We start from the raw sequence: 20515 nt of genomic DNA on the forward strand, positions 1-20515 counted from the left end.
ACAAAAAAAATATTAAATAAAGATTATAAATTGTATATATTGCCTAATACAATATATAAAATAAGTATAATTGTAGAAAACTAGATATATATTTAATGTTTTAATAAAAATTTAAAACAATTAAATTATGTATGTTTGCGATATATAAGAGAGTAATTTATAATATGTTTCTCAAAGTTTTCCCGTTAAGAATGGAACACTGGAGCGATAAGATTATTTTTACAGAAGGTCTATGTTTTTGAAGTAACTTTTTAATTAAAAAAATATGCTGCTAGATACATATGTATGTAGATAGATATTACAGTTTTATACAATGAATATACATATATCAAAATATAAAAAAATATTAATATATTTAATCAGCGTCTTGACATGTTTACTGTTGCTTATTGATATTCGTTATGTAATTTGCTCCAGTCGTTAGTTGATATATATTAATGGGAAGCTGTGAATTTTTTATGTAGCAGTAAATTCACCAAACATTAACTTTCTTAACCTAACTTATCATAACCGAGACTTTTAGGGCTGAATGTATATGTTTTCATGGTTAATTTTATATAGTAAAGTATCGTGCGGAAAATATAAACTTTTATATGAACTGGCAGATGAAAATAATTACATAAAATAACATCGTCTACAGTCGGGTGTAAAGTTAGTAAAACATGTATTATTTATTTTGATTTTCAGTAAAAAAGTTTATTTATATATGTATGTTACATATATTAACCCTTTGCACTCGTATTTTTTTTTTGGTTGGGGTAGCGCCAGCTCGTATTTAATTTCGAGACTTTTTTTATGTTCAATTTTTGGAAGTAAAAATGAAATAAAACATGTTTTGATTAATCTTTTTACAAATTAAAATTAATACAGCGAAAGATTGATAGTTTGTCAGTATTTTAGTTAAAAAAAAAATAATTAAATATTTAAAATATATTATAATTTTAATACTTTAATCGGAAAATAACTTTTTATATTGTACTTTTTTAAATAACTTGTAAAACGATAACTATGAAACTTAGAAAAGAATAATTTATTAAAATGTGTTCACGAAGAATTGAACTTACTATTCACAAAAAAAAAAAATTACATAGTATTAGGTATACATAGTATAGGAAGGTAAATGTAATGATGTTTTTAGATGATTTTTCGTCCATCGCAATCAAATGCGCGGCCAAACAAATAAATTAATTATTTAAAAAACAGCTGAGTGTTGTAGCGGCAGGGGTTTATAACCATTAAGAAATTTGTAAATAGCTAGATGTCATATGAATTCTGAATAATTAAAATATTGGACTGATTGTATTTTTTTTGCACCTATCGTTTATTATCTTGCGCAATGCGCTTATTATCTTGCGCATCGCGCTCGTTCTATAGCGTTTAGCGCTCATAACATCGATCAACAATTTGCGTTCATACAAAAAAATAATGGTTACAATAAAATTTAATCAAGATTAAAATTACAAAGAGCACAAGTTTTTTACTTGTAGTTTTTTTTTCTTAGTAAAACCTTAGTTTTTAGTTTTTTTAATTGTTGTTTTTTCTTGGTAAATAGTTAATATATTCCCATTAACAAGTTTTAGACTTTTTAGAAAATCAGATTACAATAAACGTATTATAAAAAATAAAAAAATATACTGTTAGTTAAATAAAACATATATCAACATATAATAACGTTTAAAAACACATTTAATACGAAAAATTGTTATGCACCTTACAATAAATAAAACACAAACAATATGCACATCAGCACATATGTTTTAAGCAAAAGGATACATTTTGACGATATAACCAATGATTTTTAAAAGCAAAATTTAACACTTTTGTTGCCGATAATGAGATTCCAAATAAAGTAAAGCGAAGGTCCATATATAAAGGAGAATCTAGATTAGAAAATATGGTTCTAGGACACTAACCGCCTGGAAATATACCCCTTGGACAATAACCCCCCGTCAAAACCCCCCTGGACATTGACCCCCCGTGCAAATAACCCCTGACAATTAACCCACCATGCAAATAATCCCCCTGACAATTAACCCCCGCCACGTATAAAGATAATACAGATATTACTTAACACGTCTCGTGACGCTCTATTATACTTAATAAAACATATACTGACGCCATTACCAAAGTTTAGCTGTATTATACATACATATGTATCTAGCCTAATAATATTTTTTATTTTTTTTTAATACTCTTTATAACAATTTTTCTCGCACCGGTCAACGGTACAAAATATACAATACGTATATTTTCTTCGTAAATGTGTTAGTTTTATTGATATTTTAAAAATTCTGTATTTTGCTGGATGAAATAAATTAGTATTGATACTGATTATTCGTATTTAACATTATTTTATTAAAATAATGACCATTTATTATAAATAATAACAACTTATATAAAATACTTATCTCTATACGTGGCGGGGGTTAATCGTCAGGGGGGTTATTTACACGGGGGGTTAATTTTCAGGGGGCTATTTGTCAGGGGGTTATTTGCACAGGGGATTATTTGTACAGGGGGTTAATGTCCAGGGGAGTTTTGATGGGAGATATATCTATCCAGGGGGTATTTGTCCTGCGTTTACATGCACTTAGGATAGGAATATTTAAAATACGAAAAAGAAGGCCAAATTAAATTAGATATTTTTTAATATATTCACTGTCTATGGCAGAGGTCAGAAAATTACGGCCAAATCAAGCCCTCTGCTTATTTTAATCCGGCCTGCAAGTAATTGTTAGATTTGACATATAAAAAAATCAAAGTATGTGCTATAATAGAGCGGCCAACCGTCGAGTTAAGGAGCTAGCTAGGTATCACCTTATAAGGTGCTCCTATTGCTTTGTATTTCACCGTGACGTTATGCACTTTAAATTTGACAGCATCTTCAGTGCCCACGTAACGCCTTTTGCAATACATTTGAATATTTGAGAGAAATGATAAAGCTCATTTTAATTTTGCTTCCTGGCCCGCTGAGCTTAAAATATTTACAATCTGGTCCTTCACAAAAAAGGTTTGCCGACCCCTGGTCTATGGTGTTACACGAGCAAAATAACCTTGTCTATATTCTTCAGTCATATGTTTTACAGAGAGACATTCAAAGCGCGTCATGGCGATTTTACAACTTTATATTTAGATTGTCTTGTATAACCGGAATGTCGTAGTCCTTAAGGCGTTGAACTGATATCCTAGAGACTATCGGTTCAGTTCCCCGCAGCAAACTAAACATTTTAATATTAAGAATGCGCTATTATTTAAATTAAGCCCTAACTGCTAAGCGACATCTATTGATTGTAAGCTGTAATTATACTTAACAATATATAACAGATATCACTAATTTACAAACTGTGTTTTAAGTCTTATCAAATTAAACGTGTAAGTGTTGATTATGTTGTGCATAAACGACTTTTAACTATAGTTTTTCAATGACGCATATTTGAGTCATCCACCTTTAGAGTGTTAAATATGGATAAATTTATATAAGTACAATACAATCCTAAAACTCACTGAAAAAATATGTTTTACAAGACTTTTAACCCTTTCACCACGGATGACTTCTATAGGTGTCATCAAGAAAATCGCCAGTACTCATTGGACATTTAAAGGTGACGTAAGCATTTGAGCATAATAAAATGGCTTTTTAGTATAATTTAAGGCTGTAAATCAATTATTTGAACCATAATATTTTTAAAAATATGGCATGAATAGGTGCCCCCACATATTAACAAATTTCGAAATGGCGCTCAAAAATATCAGCTGTGGTGATAATATAAATCAGGGCTGTGGAGTCGTTAAAAAAAAACACGACTCCGACTCCGACTCCAATTCCAATATTTACCAACAACACGACTCCACTCCGACTTCGACTCCGACTTCGACTCCGACTCAAAAAAGTTTAATTTTATCAGGTATTTTTGGTGTTTTTCTACAAGTTTAATATTCATACGCTATACACATTCATTATTACGCAATTAAAAATTGATAAATTTCATCATTTAAAAAATGCTCGGAGTCGCTCATTTTTCACGACTCCGACTCCAACTCCGGCCAAAACACCACGACTCCACGACTCCGACTCCGACTCCACAGCCCTGATATAAATGCAATTGGGGCCAGGCCCCACCCAATTTTTTCGTACATAAAAAAAAATAGGTGGGGCTGGTAAAGTTTTATTATATTTTGTGAAAATGATCAAATTTTATATTTAGACAAATATTCTACAAGTTTTTCGTATGTATTTGCCCATTTGAGGCAGAAATGATATTTATTACATTGTTTTTTTGTGGGGATCTGTTTTGGATTGGCAGGCGTTTTTACACCTAGAGCGAACCAGCGTAGTTTGGCCTCGTGGCTTTATTTTTGAATTTTTAAGTTTTGAATTTATTAAAACAGTTCTTAAAAATATAAATAAATTAATCATAAAAAATTATTACATTAAAAGATTATCCTAAAACTTGAAACTTTAAATACTTGTACCAGATTTAAAATTGGTAAAAATAGTCTTAGCATAAACGCATACTATTACTGTCACAGTAATAATATCACGGTTAATATCGAATTCATCGTCACGTCCTTAAAAATTCAATATTATATCGTCATTCGTAATTATATGGATAATTTTTAAAAGAAAATCAATATATGTATTTATAAATAATTAAAACACAGATTACTAATTCTGTTTTACATAATTTAGCTATTTACTAGCTCGAAAATATATTAAATGTGTCGAGACTAATATTATCGTTTGAGTTGAGTACCCAGGTCGATAGTTGTCAATCGCTCATTTTACTAGTGCGAGCGAGTAAGCGAGCTCTGCTAGCATAACGGCATCTCGCTCTTTTTTCCGTCTTAAAAATTTTATTTTTATTTCATAACAGACACACAATATAAAGTAATAATTATGCACAATTAGAGCATATGATCCCGTTTCATCCCATATCATAAAAATATAGATGCCCTTAGAAGGAAAAAATCAGTTTTAAAGCATTAATTGACAACCTAAATCTGTCAAGTCTAGCGCGATGCCGTCCTAACAGCGCGCGCTTTGACCATGTTCCGATGAAAAATTTTACAATAAACTTACACTTGTAAATTTAAGATTATTGAGTTATTTGCATAAGTTAAAAATTCAATATTACTGAAATGTGTTTAACAGAAGTCTTTTTACTATTAATAAATTTAAATTTTCAAAATTTGCTTGAACACAAAGCCAATAAATGCATTCAAAGTTTTGTCGACATATTGTCGACGTTCGAGTACAACGCTTGAAATACGATGTCGACACATAGTCGACTTACGAGCGCAAAGGGTTAAATAAAATGTTGAAGGAAAGAAAACTTTTGACGTTGAATATAATTTTAATAAATTATTGCTAAAAAGCTATTGTAATTTTAATATAATAAATATTGTGCTTATGAAACAAATCTATACACATATGACGCTGACGTTACATAATTAGATTTTGTTTGACACTTCTTGAAATTTAATTCAATAGGCGCCATAAAGAGACACGTCATAAAATGTATATTACTTAAACAACATCTAACGAAGATGGATTTATAATCATGAAATTGCTTGTAATATAATTATATATGTATTATATGTGCATAGAATGTTTTTTTTAGAGAGAGTGAAATTAAGCAGGGGTGTCTTATGCAATTTTATTTAAAAAAATAATACGTTAAATTACCTTTTGAAAAAGTAGTTTTAAAATAAAGATATAGAATGTTACAATACAATTTATATTCAATAAAAGTAAGAAAGGGCTTGTGCAATGTGGAATTTTGAAGCGTTTTGTACTTTTAGTGTTTGTTAGAAATCTGGGTATTCAAAACAGGAAAAAGTGACGTTCATAGAAAGTAGTGAAATGGTATAGAAAGAGATCCATTGGCAATCAATAAACTTATTAAAAAATGGCAAACTTTTCTTAATGAAAAAGTTACTGAAAAATTAGACTGTCAGAAACTATACGTTGAAATAAAGAATTTACTCGTTTAAAATCTCATCAATAATAAAAGTGAATTCCAAAATTAAAGATTCAGATTAAGACGATGTCTTTACTTTCCGAATATCCATAGTTATAAAACATATTTATAAAATGCTGAATATATTGTTAGTAAACCCTCATATTCAGGGTCGTGTATTTTCGATTATTTCGATCTATGTATATATATTTTTCATTATACTAGTTTAGAAATTTGAAAACACAAGGAACAGATTAAAATACAATCGATTTTCACTAAACAAATTTTTCATTAACCTATTCACTATTGATCATTGATATCTGTAACTTTATTAAAGGGTATATTATTAAGCTATATTACAGACATAGTACACTTGCGACTACATTAAATATTTATTCTCGTATGTGCTATACACCGACTAGTTTTTTTGTGTGTGCTATACACCCACTAATTTTTGTACCCGTGGCTATGACTAATGTGTTTTGACTCCCCGGCCCAATAAATTATATAGGAAAAGTTAGGCATACACAACCTAAACTAATTAATGGATATTCAATTAACGCAACGGAGTAGACATAATAGGAACTGTAGCTAGGAGTGCCATAATTTTTGTGTCATCATTGAAAGCCATCGGCTCGAATGAGACCTTTTGATGTTATGAAATTAAGATACGAGCTTTATATTTCGGAGCTTTTATGTACTCGGGAAACAATACGACGCTTCGGTGGTTATGTAACGTCTCCATTGTAAAGCTCGTGGAGTCTGCAAGTTCGCATAAAAGAGTGAAGGTCGATATTAGGCCAAGGGCAGAGCTGTTTATAGTAATTTATGCATATAGGGTACGGTGACATAGAAGCATAAAAATGAAAATGGAACTTTAAAGACTATAACATGTAGGTTTTACAGATTAATAAGAACTGTAAAATTAAAATTAGGTAAGATAAGTACACAACATAGAACATTTTAATATTATAAATAATTAATTTAAAACGTATTAGTAATAATATAGTTTATTTTTGAGTATTTTTATGTATAAGTAAAAATGCTGTCAAACGATTTTTACCTGTGAGAGAAAGCAAAATAGTTACATTCATAGAGACTTTAATATGATCAAAATGATTCATATTTCTATATAATAGATATTTTGGCGTATCATAAACAAATTTAACGACTCATTAATTATTAATTTTAATAAAAATATATTATTTATATTAAATTAAAACTAATTTGAGAAATTTTCTTTTTTATCATTCAAGTAGGCATGAGTATCAGAAAATAGCATATTTGAGTTAGAGTATTCACAATTTCACATTCGTCTCTTATCTATTCCTGAAGTATCTTTCATAATATTATTATAGATGGCATATACGCCAAATTCTGCAATAAAATTAAATGACCGTCGTTTATGAGTTTCCAAAATGAAATTCAAACTATTTATTTTGCACTCAATAGTGAGGAGTAGATGAATAATATTTGGATTTTGGCCAGAGTCAATGAAAACCCACATCATGTTTAAATCTACGCAATAGTCTATCTACGTTACGTTACGTATTAATATTAAATACATATGCCCGTACAAGCTTTTAAGAAAATAGTGATAATTATATAACATCAAAGATTTGTTATCGAATACACGTGCCCATTATTACAGCAGAGGTATATAAAAATTTTTTATAGGATAATATTTTTAGAACGATCTTTATTATTGTCATTGAATGTCATGTTTTATTGTTATTCAAAAACATTTAATATTGTGTTTCTTACATTTTATTAGTTAATTGCAATACTGTGCAGTACTTTGCGGTTTGTAAATTATGCAAGTTATAATTATATGGGATGCTTAAAATATGCATTGTCAGCATAGAAAATTGTTTAACAAAGCAAAAAATAATCGATACATTTGCTCAGTTTGGATATTATGTTGCAAAGTTTCTTTGCTATGGCTGGAACTTTACACACACCCCCGCATTAAACGAATCCAGGACAAGTTCTTGAATTTCGGACAGCAACGTGCTAAATCGATACTAACCGACCCCAATGTGTGGGCCTTGACCGCCGTCGGTCGAAAGTCGGCATAACTATTTAGTATTAAAATTTCACACTTACCAATCTTTGCCAAGCTGGCGAAGAAGATCCACAGTCCGATGATGAAGGGCGTCTCCACCCTTTGGAACTCCACCTGCGCCACGACGTATCTTTTGACGTGTTTATTATCGTGAGGGTGGGGTGCTACAGAGTTGGGGTGGTTGGTAGGTATGGGAACAATCACAGCTCCTGGGTCAGCAGTATCTTTCGACGTTTCTCCTGTACCCAAAGTTGGCGGTACAAAGTTTGTCACTTCTTCGCCAGAAGCGACCCGCTCCAGTGATAGAGCCTAAAATTAAAAAAAAAATATATTAGTTAACCTATGTCTTGGAATTGTGTATATCACAGCTATGTTTTCAAATATATATATTACCCAACTTCATATCAACAACAAACTATATTATCTCACAATAACAATACAAAAATATTCATTATTTTAACTTTAAAGTTAATTACTCTATATTTTTAGCGTATATATGTTATATATGTCATAATATATTTTTAATAAAAATGATTCGTTGCACAAATGTGTATTTACTTTGTAGGTATTACATACATATGTATGTACTACATTCGAATGAACTACATACGACATAAAAAGTAGATGAAAACGATTATCATCACACCGCAGAAGTAATGGACGACTTTGCGGCAGTATTAACAGAGAAGATGAATACTGTGAAATTGCAATCGTGTTTCTAATTGAATTTAATTGAAAAAATCTGCGGTGTTTTTGCTCAAAGGTGATTGTTATTTTAATATGTTTTCCAACAATTGTGTGCAAACAATAATACAAAAATTAAAAGCAAATGTCAAATGTCAACAATAATGGAAATAAATTCGTTTTAGTACATCATTAAAATGTACCATTATATATAATAAAAAAATGTTATTAAAACATACGTATACTATGTACGTATATATAGTATATAAAAATTATGTGTATACTACAATTTTATACGTTATAATATTTAATAAGCACTATAAAAAATATAAACATTTTTAGCACTTCTTGATTTTCATTTACTTCAGACGTACATTTTATTCTACTGTATGTGAAAAATACTGTGATACTTTTAAATTAAGAATTAGGTTTTTAATATGTCACTAAAGTTTTATGCTCTCAATGTGCATTAATATTGTATAATTATTCAATAACATAATGACTGATATGAGATTAATGTCACCACTTATGGAACGTAAAGGTGACCCTCAATGAGAATGATTGCAAAAAATCCTTAACAACCCATATGACCTGCTTCTTATAAAATTTTAGTGTCTAGGCTGATTTGCTCATATATCTACCAATCCAATAATACTTTGAAGCAAAATTATTATGTAAATATATTAACTATGCGGTAATCAAATATTGTTATAGTTAAACACAAATTTTGTATTACGGTTTGACAGACAAACTATGCCAAGGTACTATATTTATGTGGCATACATAAAACACATGATTATGTAAAAAAAAATGGGTGAAATTCGGATAATGATAATAATTTTAGCGCAAGTATTTTTTTATGCAAATATTATATAACAAATTTGTAAACACGACTGAACAAACAAAAAATATTTATAAATACTATATCTGAAAAAGACACTCACTCCACAATTTACATTTAGATAAATTCATATAATTAACTAATACACTAAAAAGGTTCCATAAAGCAAGAAAACGATTAAACTGTAATTAAGTTGGTTTATATTAGTACATAAATCTTTTTCATAAAGTATGCTTACGTCTAAGTAATTATTACTGTAAGTTGTATTTAAAGTTTTAAATATTTTTTTATAACGCACGTAATATTTTTTTAATGCTTTTTTCAGCTTCTAAAATTAAAAAAATATTACTGAGCAGCTAGATGGATTGCAATATTTTATTAAAATTAAATGGCAATCGACACTTTTTTAGGTAAATGGAACATTTATGAATGAAAATTTTTTCCTATATTTTATCATATATTTTGTACAATACCAGTAACTGTGAGGAAAGTCTTTTGATGGAGGGACAGGGACAGGGCATTTGCTCCCCCTTGAATTTTGCCGGAAAAATGCATGTCATTCAATGAAATAGTGATATTAAAAAAACCTTATAATAAGGTAAATATATTAATAATAATGTAGATATATTCATGTATTTACCAATGAAAATATAATTTATCTGGCAGGTGCTAGTAAAATTGTATGATTAACTTATCATTATTTATTTACAATCGATGTATAAATTTTACGGTAAATGTGTATTTTTCAGTAAACTAGTGAAGTCCAAATACATTTTCATCAGTAGATATATATTTCTACTAGCGAAATATATTTTAACTGATAGTGAAATTATACGCTGCTCTAAAATATCTATGATACTAAATTTGACAGTTGCGAAACGTCGATTTGCTGTTCAAACCCAAACCCAAACCAATGAAAGTTCGAAAAATAATTATAGTTTTAAAACTTTTATTAGTTAAGTTCAAAATATAAGCTAAGCCTACTTATCTTTCAGAGAAAAATAAGCGGAAAAAATACAGACAGACGTCGCATCTCGCATATCGCACCATAGTTTGTCTGCACTTAATATTAAAGTTATCTTTATTGATATTACTTACAGACTTTTGATATGGAAGTATTGATCAAAGTGTATTAAACCCGAATTTTGGTCAATAGAACAGCGATTTATTTTTATATCCAAAAATTTTATTGTAAAGTTGCGGAAAATGATTGAAAATATTTTGGAATTTAAAGGAAGTAATTCAAGTTTTGATGAATATAAATAATCAGAATGTTCCTGAATTATACTATAAACAATGGCTTATGAATTTATGTTTCCTTACAGAGGTCATAATTAAACGAACGTAACAAGCAGCTTCAAGGTAAAAACAAATTGATCATAGATTGTCATTAAAATATAAAAGCATTCATAGAAAAACTCAAACTTCATAAATATCAATTAAAATAAAAAAATAATAATTAAATTCAGTAGTGATAAAAATATTAATCAATTTATAGATTTTTTAATTTAAAGAATTGCGAGAATCAATATTTTTTCTGTACATTTGACATTATTGTAGAATCAGCTCAAATACATTTTCAGATAGAGTTATTAGATCTCCAGTTATCATCTGAATTCAAATATATGTTTGACGTTAATGACAAACTTCAATTTTATAAGAAATATACCTGTAATGATAAATTTTATAAATTATAAAAATAATGGCAATGAGAATTACAGCTGCAATTGAAACAACTCATAAATATATTTAAGCAACTTATATATAAAATTATTTAAATATTTTAGTATTTTTGGAGGATAATAAAAATACATATTCTCATTTACACAAAATTTCAGTGTTTTTTTTAGGAGCTTCAGCAACACAAATTATTATTGAAAGATCCTTCTATGGTTTAAAGTTTATTATATTATAAGACAATCTAAATAATTGAAATGAACATACATTGTAAGATATAATAATAATTAGAAGAAACATTAATATTTTTTAATTATTAAAAAAAATATCTAAGAATATTATTTTATTATTTATATTTATTATGATAGTAAATAATTTAAATACAAATAAAAACATTTACAAAATAATCACTCGGAGCTTAACCGTTTCCGGAACGAAAACCGGAACCGAACCGATATATATTTTTTTTAACTGAACCGAAACGAAAAAAATAACAAAAATAAACACAATGCGGCGCAGACCACGAGAGATATCAACTTGAGATTTGGCGAGAGTACTCTTAGTCAGTAAACTGTAAAGCGTTGCTTCGAAAAAATTTCATACTGGCGATAATACCATGAAGGACTTCAATATGGTGTTGATAAAAAAATATTAAGAAACACGGTTTAAGCTAATTCACTAACAACTGTTTGGGCACTCGCAACATCTGAATGGGATAAGAAAGGTGAGAAAAAATAATAAATTTGTACCGCACAAACTGACTGAAATGCAAAAATAGCTACATTTCAGTCTGTTCATTGTTAGTTCTCAGACACAATAAGAAATTATTAATTAAAAGAATCACTACCTGCGACGAGTAAAAGATTCTCTACGATTACCATCAGAGACCAGGACAATGTTCAGAGAGAAAATAAGCTTCCCCTACAGATTATCACAATATCCTTTGTCGATTTCACAACCTCTAAAAATGAGGATTTGTATGAATAAAGAATTCATTTGTTAATATTTTTTTATAGCATAATTTAAATAATAAAATTATGGTTAAGAAATGAATGCTTCGTGTCTCATTATATAAGTAAAATTCATTAAAAATAAATATTATTTTATTATTCACTTCAAATTAAGTTTTAACTAAATTATTCCGTACATTATAAATATTTAATTATAAAAGCATAACAAATATATCTAAAACATAGTATTTTATTTTAAATAATTAATCTTATAAACCGGCTTCACTGTTACCATACAATTTTAATGCACTAAAAGCAGTGTTATGAATCGTATAAATGGCTACAACTTATATTATATATCTAATGGAGATACATGGGAAGGGGGGTATAACGTATTGTCATTAATGTAATTATATAACAAAATATATAATTACATATACCAATATAATTGTCATGATTAAAAAATCACAGATGTTATATTGAGTTTGTAATAAAATTTGATCTTTTAACAGAAACTTGAAAATATATTATATAATTATTGAAAATGCTCTTCTAAGAAACACTGAGATTCAGAATCCTCAGTGAGTACTTATCAATTGTAAATAAACGTATTTGCCAATCATACACATCATGTAGAAAATCGTCACGTAAATCTAACATATCCAACAAGTAATTCCCGAGCGAAGGCTGCGTGTAATCTCTGGTGTATTGGACAATACGTTAAAAAGGATTCGTAAAATACGATGTCCGTATGTCGTAGATATGCGTAACAGGAGATACGATACACCTCGACTTGCGTAATAAATCCGAGCGCCCTTGAAAGCTAGCTATTGATTATTTCATTCATTCCCAAGGGCAGAGAAAGGGTTGGATCGATTCGTTAACGTCGAGTTTTTGAAAAACGGCACGTAGATAAAAGCAATAACTCATACGTGTATATGTATAACATAGATCAAGTTTCAAATCACGTTGTTTCTACAATTCGTGTTATACATACATACGAAGGCTTACCTATGATACGTTCATTCTTAACTTCATAAAATGTACATCGGCTCACGTGCTAACTTTCGCTAAATGGGTCTTTGATAGCCTGTTCGAGAGAGGCGGACTTTCTCGGACGCTTGGTGAAAGATTTATTGCGGTTTTAAGGAGTATTTAGGCAAGTTTCAAATTTGAGAAGGTATGGACTTTTCTCTATGAAAAACAACTATAGCCATATTATATACATATATAATATATATTATTCATTGTGCTTAAAATAGTCACATTTACATCTATACATATTATGTATTTAAGTAGTAAATGAAAATTCATGAGTATCGATTGCTCAAACTATATACTAAAAAAAATGCATTATTTTATAGGCAAAAGCTGTGCAAATATTTATTATATTGTAATTAAGATTTATAAATATTGTTTTTCATAACTGAAAATATATTTCCCACCATGTTGCGTTGGAGCTCTATGAGTATTTCTTGTACAGAAACATTAACGACTGAAGCATTTAAACCAAATTAAGCCCAGGTCAAAATATCCATTCTTAGAAGCTCCCAGAACTAACTTTCATATGTTTTATGAAGATGATTCAAACGATCCCACCACTAACTACTGCTAAAGAGGACTTCAGCGAATTCTCAACATTCAATATTGATGGCATACAGCTTGACTTTACTAAGGAATTACGGTTTGATTTGTATTCAAGGAGAAAGATATTATGTTTGACAATAAATTAGCTGATGCAATTGCAGGATATGCATCAATGGTTGGTAGATATCAAGAACTGCATAATTCATCGCCAACATTTAGTTGCAAAACTATGAAGAGAAGGTTCACATGACAGTCTTTATTATATCATAAAAACCATTAAAAAAAACCACAGAAAATAGACCACAGAAGCATTGCTAAAGCTTTCGATTGCGTCTGGTACGCAGGCAGGGCTGCCGAGAGCGAACCAGGACCCTGCAAAAACAACGATTCCGGGCCTCATGACAAAAATGGCATTTTATATATTTTAAGAACGTAATATAATTTTTTAAATAAATAATAATAGCTACAAATAAATATAAAATTTTTATTTTAATTAGGCAATAAAAATTTACTTATAATATTTATCTGATAATTAGTCGTGTTTTCTTTGCTGCTCAGTGTTGCCATATAGTGAATTTCCAGTCCAGGTCAAAGGCAATAAAATCGTGCAATCGCAGTGAAAACGCACGATTATCAAACGTTTATATTAAGACTTTTTATAACAATATCACGAGTGAGAATCAAAAAAAGCACATCAAAACCGAATTTTGACCAATAGGAAAGCGCAAAAAACAATTATCCCTTCTCAGAAGTCAAAAATCCACGTCAAAAGCAATAAAATCGTGCCGTCGCCGTCGCAGTGGGAACGCTCGTTGCCGAGCGTTCCCATTGCGACGGCGCCGACACGATTTTATTGCTTTTGACGTGAATTTTTGCCTTCTGAGAAGTGATAATTGTTTTTGCGCTCTCCTATTGACCAAAATTCGGTTTAAATATAGTTTTATCGGCTCTTTTATATTAGAAATCTATAGTAATATCGGCAAGGTTTACTATGATATTTTTAAAACATAGTGTAATATCTAAATGCAGGCAAACTATGGAGCAATATATAAGATGCGATGTCTGTTTGTATTTATTCTTTTGCTTATGAACTGGTTTAATTTGTATTTTGGACTTAATCTAATAAAAGTTCTAAAACTATAATTAGGTTAGGTTTGGGTTTGAACAGCAAATGGACGTTTCGTAATTGAGTTTCATAGACATTTTAGAAGAGCATGTTAACGCCTATAAGTTAAGTCATATTTTCGCTAGTAGAAATATATATCTACTGGTGAAAATGTATTAGAAATTCAATCTTGAAAATATAACTTTAGCAAAAATACACATTCACTATAACATTTATACATCGAATGTAAATAAATAATGATAAGTATACATATATTACAACATACAGAAAAGTTGAAATTATATAATTTTACTAGCACCTGCCAGATAATTTATATTGTTATTGGTAAAAATATATATCTACTGGTAAAAATGTATTTTGATATGATTTTACTTAAATGACATATTTAAAAAAATATTTTCGGAATAAATTCGAGATTATTTTTAGGAATAAGAACATGAATCTGAGTGTATTATTTATTTACTTTGCTGCATTAAATCCAGTTGGCAAATTACTGATAATACAATCTATAAAAACAATAAATTTATATAATTGATGCTGTTGTTGATTTTTCGTTATTTCTTTACTTATTTTTTAGGCATCTGAATTTTCAGTTCGAATATATAAATTTACCGTTACAAATTTATATTAGTTGAATGTTTCCTTTCATGTCTAATATATTTTAACCGATTAAAAAACAATAAAGCCAGCAATAATTTGCAAACAAATTTTAATACAGACGGAGCTGCTTCAAAAAACTACAATCTGATCCTTTGAATAATAATGTAAGTACTACCTATAAAATGTGGGTGCTTTTAAAGACAATGTTCCGCTCTTTTTATTTATTGTATGTATAAAAACAGCTAAAGGAACTTATACCTGAAATACGTTAGTATATACATTTCAAACAACTGAAGTTTAGTTCACATTTACTTTTTTTTATAGATATATGTACGCAAGCATTAATTAAATTAATAAATTAGTATTTAAACGGTATTATATTTTATATTAAAATAATTGGAAACTATTTGACAACTTTTAGGCCCTTATCTGCTGAAGTCTAATAAGGACCCTCGCTATTCACAATATTTACAAGTGATTTTTTGAATTGTATCACTGATAAATTTGCTGACGACACGTCTATTTCATGTTCTTATAAAAATTCCCATAAAGCAGTAGCTAGACAAATAGATAATCAGCAGTAATATTTTCTCATAGAAGGAAAAAGCTTTCGCTGTCGATAAATTAGAAAAAACTAAAATGTATACTTTCGTGGAAATCTCGTATAGATAAAGTAATTAAATAAATTGAAACAAACAGAGCAAAACTGTATTTCCTCTTTAAGTTAAACATCAAAAACAAATTACTTATCTTTAATTCTATTACATGACCCACAATTTCGTTCGGTTTCCTGTTTTAGTGAAACTTAATTAATACTCGAAAGTACCAAATAAAACTTCAGTCTCAACAAAATATTTCATGGTTTGTACGCAACTCGATGTTACACCGTGATTTAAAAATAGATATCCTTACTGAATACTTTGATAAACTAAATATAAAACACCACAAGATAATTAAACAACAAACACAAATAACTGGGGCCCAACTCTTGAAAAAATCGTATCGAGAATACATTTATAAAAAAAACTAAAAACTGACATCAAATAACGAATCTGAACTAAAATAGTTGTTTGCGATGTATGTATTTCAGGTATATTTTTTATACATATATAAAATAATTGAAAGGAGTTGAAAATGTCATGGGGCCTAGAATAATTTTTATCCCAGGGCCCGTGCTCGCTTTCGGCGGCCCTGACTGCGAGGGAAACCTCCTAGCCATAATACATTTTTTCAATGAAAGTAACTATTTAATAGGAAATTATGTTGAAATACATAATATACCTTGTTACTAAGCACGATCAAGAGCTTCCAGCTAAGTGACATTTTTTTTAATACATGTTATCCATTGCGTGCACCACTGCCATTACCGGCAATAAGGCCCTACGAGTCCAACCCTTTGGGTGGGCACCCAGCTCGAGCGGATTCCCCACTCTCCGTAGTACAACATAAATGATAATTACATTGAAATAGAAAATATTATTATTAAAAAATATAACACTTACTCTTGGCGTTTCGCCGCTGAACGCCGGTCCCGCTGCGCATGCCGATAGGTACAGCACGACCAGCGCGACTAGCCTACGAAACGTGCTCGACCTGCACGCCCTGCGCGACAGATTGACGCCGTGCTGTAGGCTCGGGCTGGTAGTGCCCGCCGACCTGGAGCACGACATCTTGCTAATGTCAATGACACTGTCACCGGTCTCGGATGGCCAGCTTGATCAGCACGACGCGCGACCGAAACACTTCTATACAGGGTTCACAACTATCGATGAGCGCGCATGCGCATACCCATTAACGGGTAAAAAAAATCAGTTATTGACTCTATATCACAATCGATTACCGTTTATTTATTATTTTTTGATTAATTACGTCACGTTATACATCTTGGACGAATTTATTATTTGTTTATTATGAAAATAAATAATGTGGTGTTTTAAATTTATTATTGTCTATGTGCACGAACGAAAGCAATTAAAATAAATTATTATTAATTATTATCAATTTTAGTTTAATTATTAAATCTAATATTTACATAATTTTGCTATTAAATTATAGGCACTATTTATATATTTTTAAATTATTAATTTATTATTTTGGCAAGTCGTCGGTGTTGAGATGTACCTGAAACAAAAATAAATAAAACATTAGTATCAAGCGTATTTATAACTTTCATAAGGGGAACAAGGGTTAAAAATATAACTTCTATTTTCATCTGTTCCAACAAAATCGTTGTATTAAGTAATATATTAACCTAATATTATATATTATCACAAATTATTCAACGATATCACCGTTTTATTCGCAGATGACACAGCTATATTATACTCGTATCAAAATCCCAGAACAAAAGAATCTTATAAATAAATAAAAATAATTAAAAATTGGCTCGTAGCAACGAGACTTAGTTATTGTAAATTCCACTAAAAGCACTGCTACGCGCGTATGGAAAATGCAGAGTACTTCATAACTATACATATCAGTGGCGTGCCGTGATTTTTAAAACACAGGACTAGGTATGGAAAAATATAAATAAAAAAAAAAATTCAATTTGCAAATAATATATGATGAATTTCACATTTAAATTATTTTTTCATATATTATACTATTTCTCTATTTCAACCATACATTTATTTATTATAAATAAATGTAGTCTGATAGACATAAATTCAATGCGTTACAACTGGGTAAGTCAATCAGATATAATGAATACTTACAAGTAAGTATTAACTACTAGACAAAGTTTAAAGTCATAAAGAAAAATTTTGATTATTTTATTAAAAAAAATAACCAATTTATTTAATCTATAACATACCATAAATAAAAAGTACTATTAAATTAACTGATGATGGTACGATTGAATAAATTAAAATTTATTACGTGAATTTTCAAAATCATTTATTTATATGTGAGGGCAATCCTTCTATCACTTTTTTGAAGAAATTTCTTAGAATTTTTTTGAAATTAGTATGAGCATGAAAAGCTTAGCTTCACCATGAATATGTTGAATTTATGTTTTTATACGTTTCAAATATGAAAAGGTAGGTTTAACTGTTGAAGTACTGACTGGAATAGTGAAGAGCAAGCAACAAAACTTATACATTTCTGAAAACGCTTCTTTCTCCAGTAATTGGCTCAATTTTAAATGTAAATCTGTAGAAGCGATCCAAAAACTTTTTTTAAAACACGGACTAGTGTTTAATGGTGTAATTTTATTTACGATACTTCCACAATTTCGATTAAAACATTTCTGTGTACTGCAATACAGCAATCTCAATCAGTTTTTTAACGTTTAATACAGCTCTTATTAAAGTATAATATTTTGGTATTTTACTAAAGTTTTTCCATATAATATTCAATATAATGTAACTCACAATAATTCGACTCGAGTTTAGCTTTTTTAAAGGAAAATTTTATTATAAAAAATCATTTCATGCAAAACAGTATCGCGGAAGTTTCAAGACTTCACTGCTCCTTATTTTTATTTACAGGAACATTGCAAGCAATGTACATATCAAATAATATGCGTGCATTTATTTATTAAAACTGTCAAATTTATTATTATTCGACACTCCATAAAATCGTGTCGTAAATAAAATAAAAATGCTCCGACTCCATTATTTTCGTTTCCGTTAACGTTAATTTTACGTTAATGTTAGGATACTCGGGAAATGATTGTCCAGGATGTGCTATGTATCCGTCGTGCGTAAAACTAGCGCTCTATTCATCGTATCCGATTATAATCATATATAGATGCTTCATTGTTGATTTTTCATTGAGATTATACGCAAACTGAACCCAGTTAAATTGTTGACTGTTAAAATGTGTGTGGAGTAGTAAATTTGTTCGCACGATCATTATAAATTCATTGTGATTTAATTATACAATTTTTTTATGATTAAATTCAGATTACAAATTCTATCCAAGGATTACCCTCACTCCTTAATTTGCGTGTATTTTTTACGCATTAAAAACGTAACAGCTTTTTAATTATAATAAAATATATTTTATTGAGAGGTATCTTTTATACTTAAACTTTTTTTTACCTCGATATATGTATATAAACATATACATATATAGTATATATATTTATATATACATATGTATGAACATAAAAAAACACAAACTTGTTTGTAGACTCAAAAACATATTTCACGTTTATTTTTAATTTATACAAACAAAACTTGAAGTGTACTAAACGTTAATTGAAATCCGTTTTATTCGCAGAAAGATTGTGAAGTTTTACCTAGCAAAACTGTTATGTTATATTATATATTAAACAACTTTTATGTCTAGAAGCATAATATCAAAATGGCGGAACTGTACAGTAAGTTTATCTGCAATCTAAATTTTAGCAAAATTGTAAGATGTCAATGTAATGAGCGAGAGAAGGATGTTGTTTAGTCTAAGAATTCGTTTCAATCTAAACAATCGCAATTAATATAAATTACGAGTAGGTACATTTTATGAACATATATATTATAGCTATATAAAGTATAAAGAGGGAAAAATACTTTACATAACTTTTGTCTGAATTAATTCGCAAAATTGGAGAAAGGACAAGTTCTGCGATGGACTTATTAAATTTTGTCGAAAAGTTACCAATTTATATTGTTATACAGTTGTATATATTATATACATATGTATATAAATATAAATACATATATATATTTTTATGTATTATATAATACGGTTCAATACGGAAGTTGGCTCTCTTATTAATTTTCGCCGTTTATGTACAATGTGCCGATGACGTAGGCTTATGAAAAAAGTTAATTTCAAGTTGAAAAATAAGAAAAAGGAAGCACTTACGATTCGCAGAAGAAAAGAGCTATAAAAAATAAAAAATAATTATTTTTAAAGGTAAAAAAGCAGCACTACGAATTTTATTACATCATCAGGCAAAAAATCGAAGGCCTCTATTTGTATATGTATGTACATATAATATTGCTTAGCTAATATTTATGACGATATAATTTAGCATAGACATGCGTATACTAAGCTGATCCGCGATTTAGTACTGGAAAA

General features: G+C 29.2%; 1 protein-coding gene across 7 annotated transcripts in view; it reads right to left on the bottom strand.

Annotated features, from left to right (window-relative positions):
- The window catches only part of Nhe2 (Na[+]/H[+] hydrogen exchanger 2), a 104541-nt gene that overhangs the window by 48454 nt on the left and 35572 nt on the right, over nt 1–20515 (bottom strand). For all 7 annotated transcript variants that reach the window (XM_088197289.1, XM_088197293.1, XM_088197294.1 and 4 more), the window contains 2 exons: nt 16993–17611; nt 8067–8334 (listed from right to left, as the gene is read on the bottom strand). In XM_088197289.1, coding sequence (XP_088053415.1) covers nt 8067–8334; nt 16993–17160 — 436 coding nt within the window. In that variant the 5' untranslated portion in view covers nt 17161–17611. The remainder of the gene's footprint in view (nt 1–8066; nt 8335–16992; nt 17612–20515) is intronic.

The sequence above is a fragment of the Plectrocnemia conspersa genome, unplaced genomic scaffold, assembly GCF_051122295.1.
Source record: "Plectrocnemia conspersa isolate PC_06_02 unplaced genomic scaffold, ASM5112229v1 ptg000011l, whole genome shotgun sequence".
In the NCBI taxonomy this organism is placed as follows: domain Eukaryota; kingdom Metazoa; phylum Arthropoda; class Insecta; order Trichoptera; family Polycentropodidae; genus Plectrocnemia; species Plectrocnemia conspersa.